This window comes from Odontomachus brunneus, unplaced genomic scaffold (genome assembly GCF_010583005.1).
Source record: "Odontomachus brunneus isolate Ranch 3 - 2012 unplaced genomic scaffold, Obru_v1 Obru_scaffold_011, whole genome shotgun sequence".
Classification (NCBI taxonomy): domain Eukaryota; kingdom Metazoa; phylum Arthropoda; class Insecta; order Hymenoptera; family Formicidae; genus Odontomachus; species Odontomachus brunneus.
The window spans coordinates 3,169,388-3,197,092 of record NW_022639461.1 but is presented as its reverse complement, the minus strand read 5'-3'; the positions used below and the strand labels follow the sequence as shown (position 1 = coordinate 3,197,092).

The 27,705-nt window shown below is 43.3% G+C and overlaps 3 protein-coding genes across 4 annotated transcripts; 2 read left to right on the top strand and 1 right to left on the bottom strand.

The window, feature by feature from the left end:
- Positions 1-121: 121 nt before the first annotated feature.
- Positions 122-5,948, top strand: LOC116840756 (SH3 domain-binding protein 5 homolog). 2 transcript variants are annotated; one of them, XM_032807906.1, is made up of 7 exons: positions 122-546; positions 1,313-1,375; positions 1,472-1,609; positions 2,321-2,482; positions 3,160-3,457; positions 3,542-3,705; positions 4,035-5,948. In XM_032807906.1, the coding sequence occupies exons 1-7, from the start codon at positions 499-501 to the stop codon at positions 5,241-5,243; spliced, it is 2,082 nt and encodes a 693-aa protein (XP_032663797.1). In that variant the 5' UTR covers positions 122-498; the 3' UTR covers positions 5,244-5,948. The 2 variants fall into 2 exon arrangements, with proteins under 2 accessions (XP_032663797.1, XP_032663798.1); XM_032807907.1 differs by lacking the exon at positions 122-546 and adding an exon at positions 659-1,148.
- Positions 5,949-8,242: 2,294 nt separating this feature from the next.
- LOC116840790 lies at positions 8,243-10,818 on the top strand. The gene is made up of 3 exons (XM_032807976.1): positions 8,243-9,732; positions 10,266-10,491; positions 10,591-10,818. The coding sequence occupies exons 1-3, from the start codon at positions 9,326-9,328 to the stop codon at positions 10,777-10,779; spliced, it is 822 nt and encodes a 273-aa protein (XP_032663867.1). The 5' UTR covers positions 8,243-9,325; the 3' UTR covers positions 10,780-10,818.
- Positions 10,819-10,930: 112 nt separating this feature from the next.
- Positions 10,931-27,413, bottom strand: LOC116840791. Its single transcript, XM_032807977.1, has 7 exons — positions 24,509-27,413; positions 23,319-23,551; positions 22,432-23,225; positions 12,810-13,045; positions 12,199-12,570; positions 11,859-12,123; positions 10,931-11,283 (listed from the first exon to the last, which is right to left on the bottom strand). The coding sequence occupies exons 1-7, from the start codon at positions 25,640-25,642 to the stop codon at positions 11,009-11,011; spliced, it is 3,309 nt and encodes a 1,102-aa protein (XP_032663868.1). The 5' UTR covers positions 25,643-27,413; the 3' UTR covers positions 10,931-11,008.
- Between the last annotated feature and the right edge of the window lie 292 nt (positions 27,414-27,705).

The following is a 27,705-nucleotide window of genomic DNA, read 5'->3' as shown; positions in this document are numbered from 1 at the left end:
CGTCACACCTCGATACGCGCGAAATTCGAATGGTCGTCGCGCAACAGCCAGTTCAGTCGCGGTTCTATCGGAAAGACTGGGACAGTCCAATGGGGGAAGGCGTTGCAGTAAGTGCCGGTGATGCGGGTGTAGACGCATCATCGAGATGCGTCAGCGATCTAGTCGGCGACATTTATCTCCGTAGATAGTCTCGGTACGTGTCGTTGTTGTTCGTCCACAGTGGTTTCGCTCTCCTCACCCTCCTATCTGAGATCTGCTGAGATCCTCGGAGTCGTCGTGAGGCTATGTTCGTCGCTCGGGTGCTCTAAATAACATTCGAGGAGGAGCCGAGATGTCTCGAGACGTAAACACAAGTAGCTTTGCAGTGGCGCATCGTCACGCTTGAGGATGCACTAGGAAGTGCCACGCGAAGTCTCGTGAGGATTCGCAGCGTTGGGCCGACGGCGATCATGAGTTGACATCGCTTGACGGCGCAGCAAACGCCGCATCAGCCAAAGAATGGACATCGCGGAGGACGCCGAGAGCGCGTTAGACCCGCGCATACAGGTAATAATTCGTGACATGTCGGACTACCTCCGGGTCTTGATCGCTCGTCGGGTCGCAGCGAAATTTCTTTGTTGGTCGTTTGCGCGCGAGTTTTACAGCTGCGTCTTTAGGTTATGTTTCTTTGTCGGCTCGCTGTTTGGCGAACGGCCGCAGTGCCTAACACTGCCTGGTACACTGTCCCACTTCGCTTTCACTTTCCTTCCACCTCGCGTGTAGGAACTAGATGCGCTCGAAGATCATGAGAGATCATTGATCGCGCCTTTCTTGAGGCAACGTATCCTTTAGGCGATTTATTGTGTGGAGAGATGATTTAATGCAACATCTGCTTTACATATGTGTGCGTGTGTGTGTATGTGTGTGTGCAGCCAGATAGTATTCTTCTTTCTTACTATATTTTAACGTGTGTCACGTTTAAAATAAAAGATAATGAAGTTATTTAGCTGACAATATTGTTCTTTGATTTTTATGTTGTATGTGCGTGCCAAAGTATATTTCTCGTTTTTAAATATTTTATGGTTGAAGAAAGGAAATAATTATCCTTGGGAGATAACACTCTTTAGATTAAGTTGAATACCGACACTTGAGACGTGATAATGATTCAGGTATACAATGTTATTCATGAATAAATACAAAGAAAGAATTTATGCTAAATTTGTAATTATTATAAATTGTGTATAAAATATGAACAAGTAAAAAAGAAAACAAGTATACAAAATATGAGATAATATGATACATGAAAGTTATAATACAAATTTTTATATTTTAGATTGAGTTGGAGAACTTAAACAATGCAACAGATGATATTAATAAGCTGGAAACTGAATTGGATGTAAGAAATATATATATATACAAATTGTATAAAGATAAATAATATGTTCAAATAAAGTTTATTTTGCAACATAATTTAATTATGATTCATTTTTAGGAAGCTCACACTGCTTTTAGGCAGCTTCTTTCTGACACGACAAGACGGCTGAAAGAAATCACTGATAAGTTAGGCACTAGTTGTATTGAGAAAGCAAGATGTTATTACGAAGCATTGGAGATGGCTCGTCAAGCTCAGGTACTTATTTAAACCTATTCGAATTAGATCCCAACTTGATATTTAAAATTTCTTAGATAATAATAAATTAAAAATAATGAAAAATACAGAATTTCTTATATAAAGATATCAAGCAAATATGTGCAATCTATTGTCTCTTTACACATATATATATTCAATATTATTTGAAAATATTCATAGTCATTCATGATTGATGAATGTCTTTTTGTATTTTATCAGTTAATATTGTAATAATTTTTCATTATTCAGTTTAAATTGTATATATATGAGCAATAAGATATGAAATGGCTCTAAATAAAAACCATAATGATAATCATATTTGGTATATAAGAGCTTACTGTTATTAAAGTATTTTTATTATAATACATTATAATTATTATAATATTAAATATGTATATGTATTGGAGATTTACATATAACAATTTTTTAATAACTATAGTTATTAAACTCTCATATACCAGATATAATTATATACCATATATAATATATAAGAGCTTACTGTTATTAAAGTATTTTTATTATAATACATTATAATTATTATAATATTAAATATATATTCCATATGTATATGTATTGGAGATTTAACATATAATAATAATTTTTTAATAACTATAGTTATTAAACTCTGGTATATCAGATATAATTATCATTGTTGCATCTATATGAATTGTTGTTTAAGTAAAATAGTGCAATATTTCACGTAATTTGCAGGTGCAATGTCAACAGCAGGCACAACTATTTCAACGAGCCAGCGAAATTCACGCGGCCGCGAAGGAAACAGTCGCTCTGGCCGAAGCGCGATTCATGTCGCACCAGCATGAGTGGAATTTCGACCAGGCATGGCAGGATATGCTCAATCATGCTACTATTAAAGTAAGCATCAGAGTAGAACGCACGGCGCGCGTACGCGGTAATCACGTTACGCGTTCAATAGCAATCCTCTTCAAAGTGATAAAACATTTTAAAACCAGAAATGTTTTGACGTAATTTATGTTGGCCTACCACTTTAATTGCATCACATGTTGAGGCTGCTGGTTACTTCCCGCGGCCATCTTGACTTATGATGTCAGAAAAATGAAAAAATGCATGCCTACAATTCCTGCAAAGTACATTGAATATATCCAAAAAATGACACTTGCAATTGATAAAGCACACCTTTAAAATACTCCAAATACTTTTCTTCTGCTCTAACAATCTATATAAATAACTGAAATTAATGTAACATGCAACCGTTTTAATATATATTTTCTTATTATTTTGTTAATTTTACGATTATTTTACGATTATTGATTGTTATAGAAAGAGAAAAATGTTCGGAGTATTTTAAAATTGCAAATCATCGATTGTAATTATCATTTCTTGGATATATTTTTTTATTTCGATGTATTTTGCAGTTTTGGGCATGCATTCCTTCCTTCTAACATCATAAATCAAGATGGCCACGGCGAGTAGCCAGGAGCCTTAATTGACTTTGACAATCATTGATTCCTATGATAAAAGTATTGTTACATGATAATAAAGGAATAAAATAAAATGATATCTTGTCTAAGGTAATGGATGCAGAGAATCAAAAAGCTGAATGCGGCCGAGAACATCATAGAAGAGCAATGCTGTTTCACGATGCTGAAAAGAAACTAGTGCAGTTAGAAGAGAAGCACCGACGCTCGATAATAAAAGCGAGGCCGTACTTTGAAGTGAAGGCTCAATGTGATCAAATGCTAGCGACGCAGAAGGAGAGAGTAGAGCACTTACAACAAACTGTTAAAGAAGCTAAACGCAACTACGCAACGAGTCTCCGGACACTAGAGGATATCAGTAATCAAATACATCAGCAACGAAGAGATTACGGTAATTAGAGATATACTTTATATAAGATACATGAGAGAATTGCGCATATACCTTTCCGTTTGACACGTAACGTTTGTATTTTAGATATCGTGGTTAATGGACCGCGAGAACCTGGTGTTGGCGCCGAGCTAATCGGTTCCGATACATGTCAGAAGCGTGAAAAAGAATTTAGTGCTTCCGACAATTGTAAAATATCCTCCATTAGGTATAATGAAAGTGGAAACAACGAAAAACTACGCAATATCGAAGTTAGTAGAATACTAACTTGTAGTCTAATATATCTGAATCTAATCTTACAATTTTATAGTCACACTAATAGTCGCGCTAATAGTCACTTTCCTTTCTTTAACATGCTTGTCAGTTTAACGATAACAACATGAATGTTTTGAATTCTCTATTTAATATTTTATTTTCAGTAGAAATATCACGACCATTTTCTCAACTACCTCTATCGCATCATACTAATTTTAACTTGCGTTTTATGTTCATTTTAGTTCGATTTTATCACTGTCATATATAATATTGCCTATAAGATAAAGAGTTCTAATTTTACTATTTCCCTCTTGAAATTTTTTAGAAACCTTGTTTAACGAAGGAAGACACGGAAAAACTTGACAAAAGATCTGTGGACGGTAGCGAAAGCAAGTTTACGCAGTGGGAGTTGGAGCTGCAAGCTAGCATGGAGAAATTAAATCGCTTGTCGCTCGAGAATCCATTGTACATCAAGGAGCGCGAAAACGCACTTACTTCTGCCGATCTACCGAACACCGTTGAAGACCGTGCTGTGAGCGAAGAGTGCTACGACTTCTTATCCGTTGGACAATTGAACGCGCACAGTTTGAGCCAACTTCCGAGATCGACCAAAGATTCGGCAATTCTCGAGAAAGATGCATTTACTGACGGGTCGTCGCACTTGAAAAGATCGTTCTCAACGACTAACTCCATCACGACCCAACGCAGTCCTACGGCGAAAGTTGTTTCGAAGAGCAATACCTCCAAATCACTGAGCAGTAGTCCAGTGAACAGAAGAACGTCCAACTTCGAGAATAGGAACATCACGGAGAAAGCTGCGAGTGTAGATATGACGAAATACGTGCCAAACAGAATCTCTCAATTTAATGTCAATGGCAAAGCAACTCAGAGCAGCTGGACCATCGGTGTTCCCAACGACGTTGACGTCGATGTCATAAATAAAAGACAAAAAAGAGATGATTATAGTAATACAAACGACAACTTAGTCAGTAAGAGCCACTTAGAACTTACGAATTTACCTTACACGCAAGCTTCTCGTAACGTCGAGTTTCTTCCCGCGAAAACTAACTCATTAGAAGGTGTCGGCCGACCTACGAATTCGCAGGACGATGCTACGTTATTGCCAATACGATCTAGCTGTAACATTTCGCAGAAAAGCGCATCGTGCAGTGCCAACTCGAGCCCGATAAAACTGAAGAAGTCGTTAACGTCATCCTCTGGTTTTTCGGATAGCGAAATATCAGAACAACACCTCAGCGAACGATCAGCTGTCAAGAAGTTTGCTGTCAAAACCGCCAGTATCAAAGAGTTACCGTTATTGTCGCTCTTCGGACAAACGTCCACATTGTCGGCGATCCGAGGTAAGAGTTGCAGCATGATCGACTTGGACAGTAAACAGAATCTGAAGATGCTGCTGGATAACTCTCGCTTGGGCGATATACAAGCGGTCAGTGCGGAAAGATTAGCGTACGTGAGACACAAATTAGTCAACGATAATCTTTTGGCGACAAAGACGAACGATGTTAAGAAATAAGTACAAGAACAAGCTAGATAAGATAAGTTATTCTTGTGATAAACGAATTTTATGTTTGACGCGTGTAAGTAGAGAATTGTTAATAACGTTAAGAAACTCACATGTATAATGAAAGGTTGTAGCAGGGTTGCTGTAATTTAAGCGACAAATTTCAAACGTTATACAAAAATTTGAAACGTAAAATTGATTTCTACAACTGTTGCCAGTTGTACGCATTATGTGTATACTATTGAGATTTATTAATCATATACACAGTTGGATAATTAAAAGTCGCAACATTTCTTCTCGATAAGTTTTTCGTGATAGGAGAATCTGTTTTTCAGCAATTCTCCGGGAGATAAATTTTCCCTTTGGACACGGGACGTGTTGCAAAACGTGTTTTTTGTGAATGTGTTGTTTCTTCGAAAAAAAGGTTCGCGACCTTTAAGCACCTGACTCTGTAGTATTGATCATATGTATAAATATTCGCAGACTAAATAATATCTCATTTGTAAATTCACTTGATCGCAATGACGCGATTTCCGAACAGCTCGAGCTGAACCAGTAAAAGATCCAGACATATAGATTTATTAAGTGCAAATCTACGCGATTATTTACAATTACGCGTTACACCTGCCATCGATAATTAAGCAGGCATGTCGTTTACTATTTTCTAAGCTCTTTTAATATGTGCTTTTTTTAATAAAACAGATTTCTTAACAAGCATCCATTATGTGTATTCATCATTTTACATTTGCATAAACAATGTTGAGGAAGATTAACGTTTAAATAATTACATTTAAAAAGAAATTCTGTCCTGAACTTCTATTACATGAAAAAAGTGCATTTTGTCAAATTGTATTACGATTATAAATTTTTGTTAGAAACAGCAATAACTTCTAGCGGAGATTTTGGAACTAATTAAAGTAATAGCTAGAGTATTGATTAAGTAGGGTTTGAGTCTTGACTAAATTACTTTTATTTGTACCAAAGTCTCCGCTATGAGTCGCTACTATTAACGAAGAATTCAGGTCCTACAATATCATTCAACGATAATGTATTGTTACACGTTTGGTCCCAAGTAGTACAACTCACCTATAAGTCGGGGAAACGTTATATCCAAATAAATGGTACAACACAACAGTAATTAGTTTAATTATAAAAGTTAAACTATATATTTTTTTTCAATACATACATTATTAATACAATATATATTATTCGATATAATAATATGAATTTATACATTGCTTAATTGTAGTTGCATATTTTTTTATGCATTAAAATTACATAATTTTTTCATATATCTATTAACGTATTAAAATAATAAAAATTGTAAATACTTTAAAGACTTATGCTCACACACATTAATTCACGGGAGAAAAGTTTATACGTGAATTTTGATAATATATAATTTATATGTAATTATATATGTATATGATTTCATATAATTATATATAATTATTTTTCCCCGAGTTATATAAGTCAGGTCGAATTTGCAACTAGTCGTATTTTTTTTCAAAACTGATACACAAAGTGTACCTGTAGCCACAATGTAATTTGAGAGAATTGTACTCAAATTAAGAATAGGTCAGACGGGCTTTAACAACTAAAAGTGAAAATTTTGCTATCTGAAGCTCATGGAAAGATAATGCGTGGTGCACGGGGTATGGAACTTTCTTGCAACGCTGTTGTGCTGATATCTTCGTAACTTGTTTCTTCTTTGTTCTTCGAGACGTTCAAGATGGCCTCATATTTTTGATCTAAATACCGTGCGTATCGAGCATTTTCTGGTTGACGAATGTAAATTTCCTCAGACTAAATTACAGCGAATCGGGAACGCGTACAAACGCTCGTCAATTGGACTTGTCAGTCGGCCGTCGAATAATTCTCGTCGCGCGAGTCAATTTAGAAATCAAAAAATTCGTCTCGTGGGTACAATATATTTGCTTTCCACTACGTAGCTTTAATCTTCAACGAAGGAAGATTGGCTCTCTTCGAAACGGGTAAGTTGACCGTTGAACCATTCCCTACTATACAGGGTGTCCCGCGTTAATTTCATAGCAGACTTCTTGATGATCTTGATATTGAAATTTTTTCGACAAAATGGTTGAGAGTAATAAATTATGAAAAATACAGAGGAGCGCGCGCGAATATAGATGACAAAATTATATTTCTCAAATAATTTCAGCTAGGCTTTAATAGAATTTTAATTTAAGACTCGATTAGAAACCAACAACGTAATATTGAGGATTCCAAAATCGCGTAGATAACTTCCGTTTACTTAACGAAGAAGAAACTTTTCTTGGAGAAAAGATTATTCCATTAGATACACACGCGCAATCAATGTCACGTGATTATACTATAAATATATATCATAAAACGTTCGTACTCGTAATATTATCGGAAGATAGGGAGTGCACTCTTAAATATTCCACGTGTTTGTCTCAAGTTAAGTTTCAGACACCGGAAACTGCAGTCTTGCATTATACGGAGGGTAAACGGTCGCGTGAGAGGATAGGTCGATTGCGGAGACGCGCGTCATCGACGAAAGGTTATCGCGCCGGGTGATAAACACTGCTGACAAAACGGCGAGATGCTTCGCGAAGAAACTGAGAGTGAAAGGGTCGATTATAGAGTCGCAAGAGACGACAGCCAAGCGATAAATAATCTTCGCAAGGCATGTGATATAGATATTCGGACGCACGAGACCGCGCGAACGACGCTTAGGCGGCTCTCGCAAAATTTCCCTGATAAGATAAGTCGTAGAACAAAGGTTTCCAATTCCTGCAAACGCAATCCTTTCATTCCATTGTAGTCACAGATACGATTTGACGAGAGCAATTTGTGTAGAAAGAATGGTCTATGCCTCCTGCACACACACAAGAATATGTAAATTTTACAAAAATTGGCGTTATTTATATTCATAATTTTATGATAAACGTTACAGTTATTTTGATAAAATAAATTCGAGATAAATGATACGACTGGTGTATCAATCTGATGTACTTGATGCAAAAATATTGTTTTATTTGCTCGAAGAAAGCGAATATTTTAAAGACTGCTGAATTAACGCGACTTCTTTCACTTAAATCGAAAACAATATTCGCGTTTTAGAGATCGGACTACCTACACCTCGGTCGGAAATATTCGGATATCGATAACAGAGTGCAGGAGAGAAAAGAACTCTCCAGCGAGGCTGTAGGAGACGAGACAGAAGATGAAGAGCGGGAAATCGATGAAGATCAAAGCGAAGAGGAAAATGCGGAGGCACAGAAAGTAAATAGGAATAGGAAAGAAAAAAACGAAGAGCAGAAATGCGAAGCAAGAGAGAACGAAGGCGAACCAAGGCAGCAGGAAAACGAGCAAATCGGGGAATGCGCGATTTGCCATATTATTATCGACGACGCGAATCTCGGTGGAAGTATCGCTGATTCCGAACAAAATCCGTACAGCGCCGAGGGCTATCTGCTGTGTCAACGCTGCGTGCGGAAGTTTGCGATTCGATCAGGTCAATAAAAGTCGGTCATCTTAACTTCACTTATCACAAATCACGATAACTACAATAACTGATTCGCGAAGTCGTCCGCCGAATCTTCGCCAATTGATTCATCGATAATAATTAATCAGTGAAGACAATCGATTAAGAGGCCTATTCTATAATGTTTAATGATATTGTTATGTATCGCTGCGCAGTTATTTCATAATACAAAAAACCTGCGCAATGATACATAACGATGTCGTTAAAATTTATAGAATATACCTCTAAGAGTCCGCGCGCTGATTGATTGTCGTCATCATTATTTTCCTCTATTAAAAAGAGTGACTGGCGTTTATATACAAGAGACAAAAAGAAAGATACTCGAGTATCGCTCGAGGAAAAATTACGTTCTATCCTCGCAGACGCGGAGCACCTTCAGCCTCGAAGATCGCACGGCAGTCTCTCCCAGAGCAATGATCGCGGTCGCGTACGCTCGAGAACGACGTACGACTCGCCGATCGCGACGTACCTGCAGCCGCCTGAGCAGGTCTACCCGTTGCGGCCACGTCGCGATCAGTGGACCAATTTCAACAGGACGAGCTGCCCTGTCACAAAGACGAGCGAGATGCTCGATTACGACGCGGAGATGTCGGACGCCGTCTCATACGTCGTCGTCGATCGCGATCGAGGCGATCCGCGGGAAGAACGCGGAAGGCAGTGTCAGCAGCAGCAGCACGGCTATTGCAACCTGGCGACGCGGAGGAACGACGCGGATCGATACAGCGCCGAGATTAAGGCGAGGAGCCTGGTATCCGTCGACTACTCCCGCAGACCTATACGTTGTCCCCGTCTGGATTGCTCGGTGAATGTCGCCTTCTCGGCGCTCACCCATCATTTCCTCTTCGATCATCCCGAGGTGCCCATACTCAGCGTCGAGCCCGGCGCCGAGAGCACGCTTATCGTCAGCTACGAAGCTCTCTCTTGCAACTCCAGTCGATGCTTAGCCCTCTTACTGGTCTCCGGAAAGCTCTCGTTAGTATCACGTGCGTCATCCTATATGAATAGAGACTGTGTCATAGGTGCATTCGATGCGCGCGTCTCAATAAAATACGAAACCAAGTGTGACATCTTTTGATGTCTTATACCTACATTGAGAGAAAAAATATCTAAGAAATAAAAAAAAACATTTATTCGGTGAGTATTAATAACTTGTACTAATAACAACAATCAGGTCAGGTAATCAGATAAATTCCAAATACAAAGTATTTATTTTTCTTATTTTTCAAATAAGCAAATATATATTTTCTTAAAACCTTAACTTTTTTTCATGAAATTTATATTTGAATAAATGTGTTATTAGTACCTACACCGAATAAATATTTTCTCTATTTTTCAGATATTTTTGCTCTCAACATATACATACATATTTATATAGAAACGTATTTGTCCAAGTTCCTTACTTATGTGTATAAGTCCAAGAGGAGAGTGTTCCGGTAAAGACGTCACACTACGACTCCTCCGTATAATATACACCCACAGCTAATCCTATAAATTTCTACAACAAGAGACTCAGCAGCGAGACTATTCGGTGGTAATCAAATAAACCCTAAATATCGAAATCGACTGCCGCTGCCGGTGCTAGCCGCGCGTTTGCACAGCAATCGTTACGCTTGCTGTGAGGAAGTGCACGCAGGCGGTGAAGGTCAATGCGAGAAGGACGTGATCGTCGCCTGGGTGGCGGGACTGGATGTCGGCGACGCGTCCACCGACAGACTTCGATGCAGTATCCAGGTATCGAGCGCGATCGATTCGTTGTAAGACGAATACGTACAAGTGCGTCTAATACTTAAGGTGTACAGTTGATAATGACGCTTGGCCGGTTTACGACAGGCCGTGGACAGCATTGAGGACGGGGGATTTCGTTCGCTGACGTACACGGGTCCGGTGACGTCTCTCAGAACCACCCAATGTCCGCGCGACGTCCTCTTGGCCGGCGATTGTATAGTCCTCCACGAAGGACTGATCGGTCATATCACGTCCGGCTGCACCAGTCTCAATGTAAATGTCATTGTACACTAAACCTATTACGTATCGCCGCACGGTATTCATATGCATCCGTGGCCGTACGTTGTAAGTGCTGTTGTGTAAGAATGTATGCCCGTTCGATAGAAGTCAAGCGGGCGAGACTGTATGGACGGAGGTATATGCAAGAAAGAAATGAAGACACTTGTCGACTTGTCGCGTATAAAAAACGTTATATTGCACAAGGATACGTATAAAAATGCGCGCGAGGAAGATTTGTCGAGAGTCACAAGCTAGTCATGGCGGGAGGTCGCGCGTACGCTTTAGGAATAAAACCGTACTTGCGAGTTTTGGGCGCGTACGCCCAGAGCCAACCGTCTACCGTTTGATTTCCCAGATCCGCGTATATCCAGTCGGCTCTCCTCACCGACAGGTCATCCGGCGCCTGCGCCTTGTAATCGTAAAGCACCACGAGTTCTGTGCCGGTCGTTTCGTCTCGGAAATCTCGCAGTCCCTTCTGTTGCAATGATTCGCTTCCAGTTAGATTGCCGGTGCCTTTGCCTGTAAAATCAATCATTAGGTCGATAATCGTAGAAGATCGATTGTACGAGTCTCTTTGGGAATTTCACAGAGTTTTATCATTTATATACACACAGAAAAATACACACTACATTCAAGTAAGTGCTATTTGTTTCAAATATTTCATAAGTTTATATGTTCGCGAATTCATCATATATTTCATAAGCTCATCATAAGTATCAAATTTATCCAAAATACATTCTGAACTCTAGTAACTTTAGCGTTTTAATGAAAAATATTAAATTAAAACAAAAATTCGACTTACACATTATATAGAGTTGAGTTAACATTTTTATCAATAATGTGTTTCAAAATATTCTTATAAAGAAGATCAATTCTCCTCTCTTTCTTTCGAGTAAACAATAATCTTTTCTAAAATCTATAATAAGTATATTTTAAGACTATTGTCAAGAAAATATTCTTTGTTAAAGATAAACATTACTTAAAAGATCGTTTTTCTTAACAGTAGAATGATATTTTTCTGTGTGTATATACTTTTAAGAAAGTCTCTTCTAAATTTGTTTGTGGACCCTTTAATTGTTATGCAAAATGCTGACCTAGACTGTGAGTCTCTGCTGACGCTGTGTTGGTAGTGGCAGTGGTGGCCGTCGTGGTGGTCGCGTAAGAATGGAGGACGTGACCTGGGTAGACGAAACCAGATGGCACGAAACCCTCGTTGCCGTCGCAATGTCGCAGCACCCAGAACCAATCCGGATCATCGCGATTCAATACCGTGACGAACTCGCCTCTCTCGACGCTCACGTCGTTCTCGTCTCGTGCTACGAACGTGTAGAGGACGATATACCTTCCAGCCGATGGGTCCTGCGAGTTACGCGAACGTTCAGTGTAATTTCCTGCTGACTCTCAGACGACTGTTCTAAGTAGTCAAGGTTGTACCTTGAAGAAGGGATGCACGTCCGGCTGAGACGATATAGTTTGTATGGAATTTTGGGATTGCGTGATGTTGGAGCGATTGACGTTGACATCTGCGGTGGTGATGTTTCGCGCGTAGCTTTCGCAATCCGACGCCGACCCGGTGTCAGTTTGCTGAGTCTCCGTCGTCTGCAAGCGGCCGGTGCTGAGCAGATCGCAGTCATTCTCGCTGGACCGCGGCAACTTTTTCTTCACGTTATTTAGACTGGCGAGCGTCAATTCCGCCAACTGCGACGTGTACGGTGCGCAATACGAATGCGGCACAAATCCTTCCATGCGCGTATCAGCCGCTATCACGTATACCCAGTCATTTTCCCGGTAAAGCACGTTCACTACCTGAAAGGCAAAAACTATGATTACGTTATTACGATTGCCTTGCGAATTATCACTTGATAATTCATCAACACATGATGTTTTGTATCGTGCGCATTTAGATACTTGTATTATTTATTAAGTTTTTAATTAAATCTATGAAAGTCTTGTAGAATTTAAAATATCTATATTATTAAATCCAAATTACAGTAACAAAGTATAAGTAAAAACAATCGTTGGCAAAAGTTTTGTTTATTGCTGACCTGTCCCCGTTTGACTTGAAGCTCGTCGTCCACGCAAGGAGTAAAATCATGCACGATAACCATCTTACTATCAGGCGAGAGCCCATTTTCCTTTTCGATGCCGACTCTTACGAGGGTCTCAATACTCGCGCTTCCCGTTATCCGGCCAGGGGGCACCGGTACCCTGGTGCCCAGACCAAGTCCTGTGCTTCCTGTTCCAACGCAGTCCTTCTCCAAATTGAAGTTATGCGTTCCCGCTGTTTGAAATGAACGATTATCATGAGTACGAGTGAGCTGAAACTGTAAGAGGGATAAATTCAATTCTCCAGAATTTATCAATTACGGTAAATTAAAAAAAAAGGGGACAAAAGAGAATTAGGGCTTTTAAAGATTCATTCGCGACTGCATAGTGCGGGCTGAAATGTTTATACTATGAGACGATAATATAATGTGTTTGAAGAAGAATTCGCAAACTCTACAAAACCCTGGCCTAATTAATTGTGCATTACTTGATTCGCTAAGGAGAAACAATTTCAGCTTCCTGCGACACATCAATATATACTCCCGAAATAATATGAAATCGATGAATCCAGGAAGAAAAATGACTGCCAAAAGACACGCGTTTATAATCAGCGAGCGCGAACTATTCATAATTAAAGCGACTTCTCGCACGGAAGAAAAATCGAAAGTCGCGCGTAATCGGTGCTTGAACTCGGCCCTTTCCGGCGCCGCGAGTGGAAGCTGTATAACCGGTCCGCAGCAACAGGTGATCGAGCCGAGCGTGACAACTGGCTCTCACGGGCGAACTATGCCGTCGGCTCGGCCTCTCCTCGCGAGGAAGGCGAGCGTGTTCGACAACGCCGTCGTGTCTACTCACGTTTCTTCTTCTTGCCGCGACGAATGCGCACGGGGCAGAGGAAGGCCATGTTCTGCCGTTCGTTCGCGCTCCGAGATTTCACATCTCCAGGCACGGCGATCGGTCACCTGCTCGCACGATCCAGACGCTCCACGACGCGTTCGATTCCTCTCTCTCTCTCTCTCTCTCTTTCTTCCTTTCTTTCTTTCTCTCTCTCCCGCTCGCTGCGAGATGTGTTACGCGGCGGACGGAGGATGTTGCGTAAAATACGACTCGCGAAGTTGGCCCGTCGGCGAAACGTGCAGCGGAACTGAACGACCGACGCGGACCAACTCGTTCCCTCGGGCCGCTTCGCTCGTCTCTCGGACAGGACTCCGATCGCTACGGGAATTATTAATCCTGGACACGGCAGGTAGAGAGCGCTACTGTGGGGCGAAAATCGTGGAGCGGCAAGTCCGCGATCGGTACCGTTAAGTTTCGACTACGAAACGTGAAGTGAGGGAACGAGCTGGCGTTTCAAACGTCGGTCGAATTCAACGTAGAGATTGACGGAAAGATTAACCGATTAGTCGTTAGTTGACACTTCTCTCAAATGAGATACTCAGAGCTAGATGAGAGAGAGTTTTGAGCTGAATCGCGATTACAGACACATACAATGTCATATATATCATATAATTCAACTAAAAAATTTGGATCTAATCCTGAAGAAAAATCTGAATATCTCACGTGAGACAAACTCTAAGTAACGACTATTAACGCAGGCCTTAGAACGGACCTCACTCGAAAACAGATTTCGCTTATTTTCGTTGAAAAGAAAGGTTAACGATGGCTTTTCCAAAACAATTGATTTCAACGGGAAGCAAAAACAGCGTAATGTAAATTTAATATAATGAGTAAATTAAAGAATTGTAGTGACGATGAGTCGCAGCAATCGATATGTTAATCGTCGGTTACTGAAAATAAAGATTGAAAATGTTGTGTCGTAGGAAGACGTGAAGTTGGCTGACCGTCCACGATCAGTCGATACCGGGGAGAGAGTCGAGCGTGAGTCTCGAGTCGAATTTCGATCGCGTGCGAAATTTCGAAAAGTTGCGGTCAATGACACACACACACAGGCGACACGCACAGGCGTTGCTCGAAACTTGATTTTATTTGTATCAATTAATATAAACGACGGTGGTATATTTGTTTTCTGTCTATGTAACAGCTCTCCTGACTTACGCTTAACAATTGCGGATGTAACTCGTTCTGTTTCTCTTTTTCTCCCTCTTCCTTTCGTTTTCTCTCTTCTCTTCTTTTTTTTTTTGCAAAATACTCGCGTATGTACAATTATGTCGTAATCGTGCCGAATATAAGTCATCGGTGGATTTGCGGATCGACTACTACTTAGGTACCATTAACGTCTTCGGCATATGTATATATACATATAATATGAGACCGTAGAAATGTCGTTTTTTTTTCCTTTTATTCTTTCTCCCTTTTCTACGTTACGCCACATCCGTATGCTTCAGACGTACCGGAAGTCGCGAGATTCTATCGAAGGATCGTCGGTTCGGTGTGTACGTGTTCAATGCACGCGTGTCTGGGTGTGTGTGTGTGTATATATGTATTTGTGTACGTGTCGAATAGATACAAAATTGATTCGATACAAAATCGTCCCTACATGCGTCACCTTTCTTTTTGTGATACGGTGCAATCGCGCGTTCACAGATACGAGAGATCTCACAGGTACGCGCTTATAAAAACGGAATTACACCGTATTATCGGTAAATTTATCGTTGCGCAAATACGATCTCGGTGGATAAGAGATCCCACATGTGTGTGTTACGTGTGTATATGTGTGTGTGTTTGTGTACGCCGCGAAGAGAGGACCGGGGCGCCCGTTTAGTTCGCTAATTTAACGTGCGTTCTCTTTTTTTTGTGTGTTTCTTTTCGCAATTCTTACGGCTACGAGGGCGTGGAACACTTAAGAAGAGCGGTCGTCGCGATTTCTTCTCCCCCTTCTCTCCCTTCTCGTGAGAATTTATAAAATGCGAGAACAAGAGGTCAGACTTTGTACTTTCGTATTGCACTTTGTCGTGTATATATCTCAATGACACACGCTGAAGTCCTTAAAGAGTATATAATAATCCTACGCAGTTCGCGCGCGCGCGTGAGAAAGAGAGAGAGATACCCGTTCTTCCTCTACGTGCGATACACGGCTCTTTTCGACGATGAAATAAATAAGAGAGCGCGAGCCGAGAGATATATATATATAAACTACCGTCTATATATGTATATATAAGGGATCCTCTCTCCTCCGTTCGAGCTCGTACGACGCATCGTCCCCGAGACGTGTCGTTAAGTATAATTTCTCCACTAATTACGACTCCCCTAACACCTTCGATAAGCGAAATTACCGATAACAATTGTAGGCAACGGCGCCTCTTACCCAAACTTCCCTAAAAATCCAACAGACGTTCCCGATGACGTCTTGAGGACTTGGGACGTCCACAAGACGGCTGAACAACGTCTCGAAAAATTAAGGACCTCTAAAAGGTGTCTAAACGACGCTTTAAAAAATCAGGACGTCTAAAAGGTGTCTAAACGGCGTCTGAAAAATTCGGGACGCCTAAAAGATGCCTAAGTCTCAAAAGTGTCGAACGCCCGGGGAGAGACGTCTTGAGAGATCGAGAGGTGTTTCTAAAAGGTGTTTCCAAACGACGTCTCTCCAGGATCTAGGACGTTCAACGGAGATGCACCGAGGACATCGGGCCGATTCTCTCAAACGCTTAAACCAAGTTCTAGCGACGCGCGTCCCTCGCGATGGACATACGCGAGAAGATGGCATTCGTGAAGTCTGGGTAGTAGTTTGGGTAGTGTATATACGAAACGCGGCACGCGGATACGGGATTGCTTCTATGCGGCCGAGTAGTATTAATAGAATGTTCGGAAATTTCGATCGCGTTATACGTTACAGACTATCGCCGATTACACAGGTACTATTCTTCCTCCGCTAGCGGAATCCACGCTAAAGTTGCCGGAAATGTGACATGTCGCGGAGCAAAGTTCTCTCCTTTATGCTAGATACGCTCAACGTCTCGCCGCATCATCCGTTTATTTCGTTATCGCATCAACGAAACGATGCCGATTTGCTCCGTACGCCTTATCGTCTACTCAACAGTTTATTTTCTGCGGCGTGTGTGTGTAGTATGTATTTATATATATATGTGTATATATATGCATATGTGTGTGTACACGTGTGTGGGTGTGTGAGCATGTGTACGCGTGTGCGTGCACATTACGGATCGCGCGTGCGAGAAAGAAAGAGAGAGAGAAAGAGAGAGTGAGAGAGAGAGAGAGAGAGAGAGAGCGAGCGGTATTGGGCTCTCGCTCGCATCGTCTTTACGACTCTTTCGTGTTTTCGTGCGAAGTTAAGAATAGAACAACACCCGCGTACGTATGCCGGTGTACGTATGCTACACGGACGGTGATAACAGCACCGCTGATAAGACACGCGTCGCTGGAGATTGACGAAAATATGCGAGCGATTTCGGCCGGGCGCGCCGAGACGAGGAATTTCGTAAGCAACGCGACGAATCAAACGCGAAAGACCTGCGCGAGACACACGCACACACGCATGCACACGTGTAGGTAGTATCAGCTAGCACTTACACGCACAATTCGTGTTTCGAAAGTCAGACTAAACATATGTATATATAACGACGGAGATAATACTCGCGAAACGCACGATGAGAAGAGTCACTTCCGACGTCTGCGCCGCGAAGCGCGAACATAAGCGAGCATCAGCATCATCTTCTGTGTTTCGACGCAGTGTTATAATGAGCACTCATGAGCGCGACGCAATGTCTCGAGAGTGTCGTACACATGTCGCGATATCCAAAATGAAATACATTTCCTTTTCGTTTCGTCTCTCCTCTTGCAATTAAATCAGGCATCATATGTACTCTCTCCATTTTATTTGCGATATATTTTCATTCGAAATTAAGATACATCTCTCACTCTCGCACACACACGCGCTTTCTTTCTCTCTCTCTTTCTTCCACCCGAGATAAATCAAGATACATCTTAAGTCATGGCAGTTACAATGATTCGTCGAAATTGTTTTATTATACAGACTTCAAATGTGTATTCTCGAAATCGAGCTGTATGTAATTATAAGTATTTTATACGAAGTATCTTTATACGTTACGTACCTAGATAATTCTACGATAAACTGCGTTTGTATATGTGTTCCGCGCGTGTGTGTATGCGTGTATATATGGAAAACATAGATTGTTACATTCTTTATCTTAGGTGGGATGCTTAGATTATTGTAACATTACAATGTAACGTATGTGTGTCTTATGTATATTGACCGAATGTTACATAGGGTATTATATGTGTGTAATATAATGTCATATACATACATATATATATATATATATATATATATATATATATATATATATATATATATGTGTGTGTGTGTGTGTGTGTGTGTGTGTGTGTGTAATATAATGCCCTATGTAATATAAATATATATTTATATATATATATGTGTATGCAATGAATGTATCTATATTCTATATCGTCAATTACTTCATACATTATCAGGTTCCTTTCTTTACATTATAACAGATTGCTTTGAAAATTCAATATTCGCTCCATGGACACACCATTGTCAGAATCGAGAAAGCCGCGTTAAGAAGTTTCTCTCTTTCGCATCTTTTCGAGCTTGAAAATGTCAAACCTCTCTCTCCTTTTTTTTCTCATTATATGACGCGATGCAAGAAAATTACTGGCACTGTTGCTATACTAAAGATGAAAAATGAAGAGAAATAAAAAAAAAAAGAAAAAAAAAACAGGAAAAAAAAGACAAACGTACGTACGACAAGAGATCTTCGAGGCAGTCTTGACGTATGTAATACATGCGTGTATATTTTCGTGATACACAATCGTGTGTTTAATAATCATGTTTTGCTACACAATGGAAATATAATGCAATGTATACGATTTACATTGTTAATGGCTATTATATGCCTGACAAGCAGATATGAATAGATGCGCGTTGTCCATTATACAATCCCGACGTCAGTCTCTTCGTATCTTGCGTCTTGGCCGCACGTAATACAAGTACCTCAAGAAAGATTTTGCAGTCAGTCGGTATAAAAACAAGATTACATTCTCACAAATACACTCGCGCGTAACGTATAGCGTGCCACAACTGGAGATTGTACTACATCCTGTCACTGGGAACTCTGTCACGTATCTCTCGTGTAAAAATATTCAAGCGGCGAAACAAAAGCGCAGCGCGCAACGGCGAAAGAAACGAAAGAAAAAAAAATATGAAAAAAAATAAAATAAGGGGAGTATAAAAGGCAAACGTTTCCATCGCGCATTATCGATTTGCGTATCGTACATGTGTAATGAATGACAATCCGTAATAAAAAGTTACTTCTTGCATATATGTCTGGTATATATGTATTTTTTTCTGTATCTACATCCTCTTTTACACGTGCATATAATATCTGCTGTTTGTTCATGCTTCAATATATATATATACTTTTTTTATTTATCTATACTTCGTATGAATATATTAAAAAAAATCTATTTCCCTTTATTGTGACGTGTGTAGTATAATATATAATAATTTGATACACAGACAATTCATATGGAGTATTCTCATGCAGGAAAAATAATCTTCTTGAAGCTTTTCCGTATTTCGTCAGTCCCAACAATCGACTTAAATTCGCATAAAAATAAAAATCCGCAATAAAAAAAATAATTATATCCAACATATAATTTAACACTCGGTCTCTGCTAAAACTCGAGACATATTCAGAGATTATGAGCAGTGCTGATAGCGTTTTCCCCTTTCCCCCTCTCTCTCTCTCTCTCTCTCTCTCTCTCTTCAATTTTATACATTTTTTTTCTTCTTAAATGATTTTTCGACGTTGCCAAATGTGAAAGCGCTATCAGCACGAACAGTATAATTCTCTGCATATATATATTTCTTTCTCTCTCTTCCTCTTTCACAGTAGGACCATTCATATATTAAATACAACTAAAATGATATGTACCAACAATACTATACAAAATAAATATAAATATATATATCTATATGTATATATATATATTAAAGATGTAAGAGTTGCCCAGCTGCGAATCTTCAATTAAAAGTATTACATATATTAATAACAAAAAACATTGTAGTCTCAACAAGAATTATATACAGTACGTGTCCACACGTACGTGCCATTTCACTTTTTATCCGCTATGCCCGTAAGGAGCATACATATTTTTAGAAAAGGTTTAATTTCTCTTTTTGCGAAAAAAAAGGAAGAAAACACAACATAACTATACACGAGTGTCGATGATCCGTTGTCCGGATCATCGCTCCCTTGTGTTATCAATAAATTAAACAATTTGACGCGGTCGCGATACCACGTTGATAATTCGAAATGCGAGAACAGTCGAACTCATGTTCTTATCAGCGATGATTCGAATTATGGTCCTACTGTATGTAACTACCAGATAATTTTTGTGTACGCGACTTCTTTCCCTCTTCATTGACATCGTTAGGCTTGGACCGAGCTTTTTTTTGATCGAATAAAAAAAAGCAGAGATCCGTTAATATACGCATTGTACAAGATACGTAACGTAACGGCATGATTCGGTTCGGAACGCGTATAACGTTCTGGGCATTACAATTGTAGTACGAGCTGCTGGAACACACCTAGGTATACGCTCTTACAGCATACCTAGAATATAACAATATAGCATCTAGATTTTTTGTACTTCAGCATTATTTCGTCATGATAGTGTAATTAATTATAAACATACATACCTATGATGCCACAGTATATTTACATTATGCGATCATGACTACAAGACGTGAATGGAAAGCATAACTAACTCATTCACACTGACACATTGACTTACGCGCGCACACGCATACACCCATATTCTCCTTTTCTTATTCTCACTCACTCATTTTCTTCTCCCAGCATATCAGGGATTAAAATGATAATCGTAAAAATCTTGCTTACATCTCGCGTATATTTAATATACGCGAGATGTATATCGTGTTCATATAGCTGTAATATCCATTAAATGTAATCGTTATTGGCGCGGTGTGTATATCCCTTAAAATCTACTCCCCTGTTTCGATATAATACAATATCTATGTATCACTCTCGGATATATATACACAATATCTATATCGCTCGATTTCCACCGACGAAATCGACCCATACAGGTATATACCTGACACGTGGCTATCCAACTCGTGTGGCACATCGGTTTACCACTCGTCTCCCACCGGAAGTATCACCCTTCTTCTAATCCGCTAATGTCACCGACGAGACTGCGAGACTTCGACATGTCCCCGCGGCATCCGACCGACAACCCGACAAAGCCGAAATTCATTCGCGGAACGACACGGATCTCGCGTCTCTTTCTCGTGTTATACGCTGTGGGACGCTGCGGCAAACGAATTGCAAACAGGAAGTGGACGTACCACGCGTAGTTGACAGAAGAGACAGAAGTCGTCTTTGAGCGTGGAAGACGAGTTATCTACGCTGACAACGATCGGCCGGCTTGAATTTCGCGATGGGAGTACGAGGTGCGCGCGCGTGCACGCGAAGACCCTATCTAGCTGGATGTTTTCTTATTTTGAGTTGGACAGCGCGTGGACTTATCGTAAAAACTCCGAATTAACTGCGATAACGTTTAAAGGCTCGTCGCGTATCACATAAACCTAAACAGTTTTTCGTTTCGTTTAGAATCGTAATGTCGTTACACGGGCTGAGGCACTTGAGACGACCACCTCGAGTCATTTCTAAACTATGCGTGCTTACGAGGGCGCGCAAGAAACGATACGGCTTTCACGAGAGCATGTATTGCTTCAATTTCTTAATTACCTCGTTCTTAATCGCAAGTTTCTACTGTGACCGTTGAAATTTTGCTTGGCGACTTTGTGTGCATTATTCTATATTTTTTGTACACATTTTACCCCCCTGTTTAACGCAACAGACAGTTACGGTTACGTGCTGTATTTTTATGCAAATGTCATAAACGATAATCATCGTCTTTTGCTCGCTATTACTGGATTCTATCTGCGGCTCCATTTTCGATTCGACAGTCACGTATGACATGATGTATGTTTTCGATATTAATCCACGCTAAATCAGACGATCGTAATAATCAAGGTGTAATTGTATTGGTAACAAGATAAAAACTCTTATCCGGCGCACACGTCACGCGGTGATATCGTATCTAAATCCGCGACGCGGCTCTTTCATTAATATCTTGTTAACCATGAAGCTTGGAACAATTAAAATATAATGTTGTTCCACTCAAAATTTGCAATACTCTTGCATATCGGGGTGCGGATATTTGGTGTGCCACCCTTTATTTGAGAGAAATGCGCATGATCTCAAAACATTATTCGAAAAAGCAATTTCAAAAAGTAATCAAGACATGTGACTTTAGGAAAGACTCGCGAGTATCTCAGAAATTTTTCATGCAACACATAATTCAGCAGTAGCTCGAGGTGATTGAATTATCGCAATCCGTTTCAAGCGCCGCGTCCCGTACATACCTAACGTACTAAATTCAATGCACGTTTATTCGGCCGACAGAGATGAGCGTCGCGGTAGTCGCTGATGAGAAGAGCGGTAATTGCTGAGCGTTAAATAACTTGCGCGTATCCTAATCACTGTTCCGACTCGTTGTTAGTCGCTAGCACGGCGGGCTCGGACTCCTTATTGTTCGATGGTAAACTCGCGTCGGTCTCCTCGCTGCCTTCGGTGCTGTCGGCCGCGGCGCCGGCACGCGCCGTCGTCGCGTCTTCCTTTGGCTCGCTCTCGTCGGCGGACTGAAGCTGCTGCTGCTGCTGCTGCTGTTGCTTCTGCATGTGCAACTGGCTGCGCAACCTCGAAATTTCGCGCGCGTCCGAACGACGGTGACGACGCAGCTGCGCGTTTTCCAGCGCGATGCGGCGCGCCAACTCCAACACGTCTTGCGGCACCTCCAACGCCATCAGTCGTTCCTCGAGGTCGGCGGCCGCGTTGCCGTTGACGTCCGAGTCGGAGTCGCTCTCGGGCGACGAGGTGCCGACCTCACCCGCACCCGGCGCCGGCTCGACGTTCACTGTTGACGACGTCACCGCCGCGCTACTCTCCTCCTCTTCGCCCTCCTTCTCCTCCTTCTTCTCCTTCGCCGTGGTCGGTGCTTCCTTCTGCTCGTCCTCCGACATGTAATAGAGAGGATAAGAACCGACGACGGCAGCGGTCACCTGACTCGGTGACGTCTTTTCCAGTTTGACGTTGGCGGACAACAGCTCCTGCTTCTCGTCCGGACTCGACGAGCGATGACCGTGACGGCGCTGATGCTCATGATGATGCCGCCGCTGCTGATGAACCGAGGACGCGGTCGACGGCGATATCTGTGCCATCGTGGGTGTCGGTATGGGCGCCAGCGCCACATTAGGCTGGAAGTGCGGCTCGAAGCGTTCGCACTCCGACAACGGGATGACTCGCTCGGGGTGCTGCAGTACAGGCGGGCCTCGACTAAGGTATGCAGGCACCAACGATGAACTGTGAAGGGAGACGGAGATGAGTGCGAACAGTCGCGCTCGTGTCCTAGCCGTTCAGCAACGCTGATGCGGTCTCATCAAGGTCCATACTCACTTGTCCCTGTGCTTGCAATTGCCCGTAGCACTCCAAGGCCGAAAAGCAGACGCGCCCCGAGTGGCAAGCTCGAAGACTGCCCAATGCATCTGCAAATACGGGTCAGCCGCGCCGGCCATTTGAGAGACCGAATGGTACATTCCCAGTCCGTTGCCATTGTAGATCCCGGAACACTCGTCCTTCCCTACGTCCTTCTTTGTGCGTTTGGCTAATTTCTCGTGCTCGTGTCGCAGCTGAAACAGACACCCGTGCTCACATACTTCCCGATACTCCCCTTACACTCGCAACGGGAAAAGAAAGATATGGTGCACACAATCAGACATACTAGGTTGTGAGCGGCAGAGTTGCATCACACTGGTTATCTTTGCGCAAAGACTCATCTACAATATGCGGAGTAAGCTTAGCGTGAATCGGAGCAAGAAAATAATTTACTTCGCTCTTACGTCTATATACTCTAGCTTCCTTCTTGAGTAAGGAAAATGTTTCTGACGTAAGAAGATTTGGAATATAGACGTAAACGAAGTAAATTATCTTGACTCTTTACTTCAACTTACGGCAAACTTATTCCGTGTATTGTACACGGAAAAAACATTGGGTTGGATTAAACAGTTTTGTTAAAATATAAACGAACCAGAAAAAATTCGGATTGAAATTATCAGAATTCTGTTCAAATTGACCAGAAATCTTGCTGACTTGAGTAGAATTCTGGTAACCTCAACCGGATTTCTTACCCATTTATATTTCAACAAAAACTTGATCAATCCGACCTTTTTTCTCCGTGTAGACGAGCCTTCATAGTAATACGCGTGATTCATACAACTCGGTTATTTTGGCACATCAACTACATTAATGTAGTTGCGTGTGATCTAGTAATGGCAACCAGAAATCGGTTGTTGGGGTGACATTTGCCACGGATGCACTCTGGAGTTGGAGCGATCAGATATCGTCATTGTGACCCAGCAATTGCTCTGTGGTTGCAACGACCGCACAATTAGTTGCTCCGCATTTTACTATCGAATCTGGTTGGCACAAGCAGATTGATGCACGGGCCAGCTGTACGCTGAGCATTATCTCGAGTCGAGTACATCGTGTCAATGTACATCAAGGGACTCGCAATATTAGCATTACAATTTAACCTGAAAGAATGAAACAAGCAACGCGGAAAAGCGTAAGGGAAAAAGTATCGATACCTTAAGTTTTCGCTTGGGGTTTAACGCGAGGGTGCCCTCCTTCAGCTCGCGAAAGAGGATGAGCGACTTGTAGTAGTGTTGTTGGTCGCGCGACAACAACAGATACGACCGCCAGTTGGCCGAGTCGAAGCCCCAGTGGCAGGTACGATTTTCCAAGGAGCGATGAGCATGTCTGACGAAGCGCTGCGGCGAGAACAAGTAACCGCACTCGAGACACTCAATGCACACCGAGTCGTCCGCCTCGAAGAGGTCCGCGTCGAAGATGCCTTTACACTTGCCGAAACACTCGTGGTACACTTTGAACTTAACAATAGGTTCCTCGTCGTCCTCGCTCTTGCCGCACGGCTTCTTGTCGAGGCTCTCTTGGCTCTGGGCGATTTGCGACGGGTCGCAGGTTTCTGTCCGTGAGAGCAGAGCACTCACGAGCCTCTCCGCGTCGGTCTGGGTGATGAGGCCGCAGGAGGGTGCGTTACGCGGCAGTATCCCGGACTGCTTGAGCTCCTCCAGCTGGTCCCTGGTGCAGCGCGAACAGTAGATCTGCAGCTCGTCGCACACTTGATTGATTTGCTGCAGCGAGAAGTTCTGCAACACCGTGTTGAGTATCTGCGGCAAACATAACCTCCTCTCGCCGCCCACCTCGAAGCAGGATATCCTCTCGCCCTCCAGGACGGTCTCGCTCCTCTCGGAGCAGCTCTGATCGGGCGCGGTGAGTATCGGCCGCTGGAACTCGTGCTCGCGCTTCTCGCACGCGCTCTTCAGACGATCCTGCGGGTTGCTCGCGGGAAAGTCCTCGTCCGAGTCCGTCAACGGCTGACGCGACGGCTTGATAGCTACGGGCGTCGCCGGCGAGGTCTCGCGTTCTTTCTCGACGACAACGTCCTTCGCGCTCGGCAGCTGCTCCGACGACGGCGAGTCCAAGCCGCAGTTGGCCGCTGGACGATTGGCGGCTGGTGAGTAGCAGGAGGTCGCCGACTGCTCTTGCAACAGACTTTTACAGTCCATGCCCAGGAGGGCCGAGTTGGGACCCTGCAGGCTCTTGACGGCCGACAGCTGATAGGTCTTCAACACGGTCTTCAACTGCGGACTGTACGACTGGCTGGTGGTAGTGGTGTTGCCGGGCAATAGTGTCTCCATTATTTCTCGTGCGTGCCTCTGCGCGAGTGTCGACCGAGAGTCCGGACGCGAAGCCGGGGAAGAGTATCAAAAACGAACGAACGAACGAACGAACGGACGGACGGCTGATCGACGATCGCCGCCGGCTGGCACCGCTCGACTGCTATGTATGCTCTCGCGATCGCGCGAGAGCCGCGGACGAGAGCGACGGACGAGTCTCGTATATCGCCTTACACGATTCGATATCGTATTATCTTTCAAACTGTCAACCGAGCGTTTCTTTATTTACGTCGTGAACACCGAAGTAGCGCAGCGGGGGGATCCACTAGAACAACAACTGACACGCTTGACAATCCCATTTCCACGACACTTGGGCCCAGCATCTTGTCATGCTCTTTTTCGTCTTCGTAGCAGCGCGGGCTCCACGTTCTTCGCGCTCGCTTGCGAATCGACGCGCCAAGTCCAGGGACATGCCCGGGTCCATCTCGCCAAGCGGGGTTTCTAACCCGCGCGCTAAGAGACCCTCCTCTCTCTCTCTCTCTCTCTCTCTTCTCCTCCTCCTCACACTGCCCGTCTCTCTTCCTCTCTGTCGCTCGCTGCGCTCCTCTCGTCTCGTCCAGCACGAGAGACCGAGTTATACACGCTATAACCCGTTCGTCGCGTCCTTCCTTCCTCCCTACGTTCGCCCCTCCCACCGTTACTGCATTATTCGCCGCCGACGAAGACAACGATGCTGCCAGAGCGAGCCGCGATCCGTCGCGACGCCACTTCCACGTACATGATAAAGCCGTTCGTTGTCTCCTTCTCTTTTTCTCCTTCTCTTTTTCTCCCTCTCTCTCTCTGTCTTTCTCTTTGTCCGTGTCCCTCACTCTCCCTCTCTCCCGCTTTCGCGGCAGAAAAGCGCGTTACGCGGAGATCGCACGCAGAAGCGCCGTCCTCCGTTAGCTTCGGACGAGAGAGCCTCCTCCTCGCGAGTTCCCTCCGTCGTGGACTCCCTCCTTCCTTTCCTCTGCTCCTCTTCTTCCACTACCACCACTACACCACCACCACCATCACCACCACCTCCTCCTCCTCCTCCTCCTCCTTCTCCGTCACCTCCTCCTCCTACGGCGGCGACGGTGGTTTTCAACGCGACGTCCTCGTAGCCGCGAATTCGATGCGCGACGAAAGCGACTCGGGTCGCACGGTCACGGGCCGACGATCCATAGCGGGCTGAGCCGTATCTACTTTATCGAACGCAATCGACGACAGCCTCGACAAAATGACACATGTCTCCGACTGCCACCCGTTTCTTTACCTATCTATCGTTCGTAATCATCGCACAGCACACACGCGCGTTTCTATCTATCATGTCTGTCTCTTTTTCTTTCTCTCTCTCTTCTCTCTATCCGTCACTTCACTACGGCGCACTGTCGCAAACGGTACATGTTACCGTCAACGTCAACCCGTCGTCGACGTCGCGGCTGCCACAGTACTACGAACGTCGTCGTCGTCGTCGCTACTGGCGTCGCCGACGATCAGTATCGCGCGCCACCGTCTCACGCGCGTCAACCAATAACAACACAACAACAACAACGAGAATGTCGTCGGCACGATACGTCCGACGTCCGGCGTATATTATCGCATGCACTGCAGCGCGACCACCGCCAGCGGCACGGGCATCGTCAAACGAGCGATTTACTCGTCGGCACGTCGCGACGCAATGGCGTATCGATCGCAGCGGCGGCGGCGGCGGCGGCGGCGGTGGCGGCAGCGACGGCAGCGGCGACAGCGGTGGTGGCGACGGCGGCGGCGTCAGCGGAGCACGCACCGAACGACGACTGTGGTTGGAGCAACGGTGACGATGACAACGACAACAACGAGCAGCAGGCACTCACGGGAGCACGCATATTTTTCACAGCGTCGCGAGAAGAGCCGATGGCGATTCCGGGCGACGTGGAAGCGAATGGACCATCTACCGCGACGCACGACGCACAGGGCTGGTGCGAATTTCTTTCTCTCTCGCTCTCTCCCTTCCTCCCTGTCTCTCTCTCTCTCTCTCTCTCTCTCTCTCTCTCTCTCTCTCTCTCTCTCTCTCTCTCTCT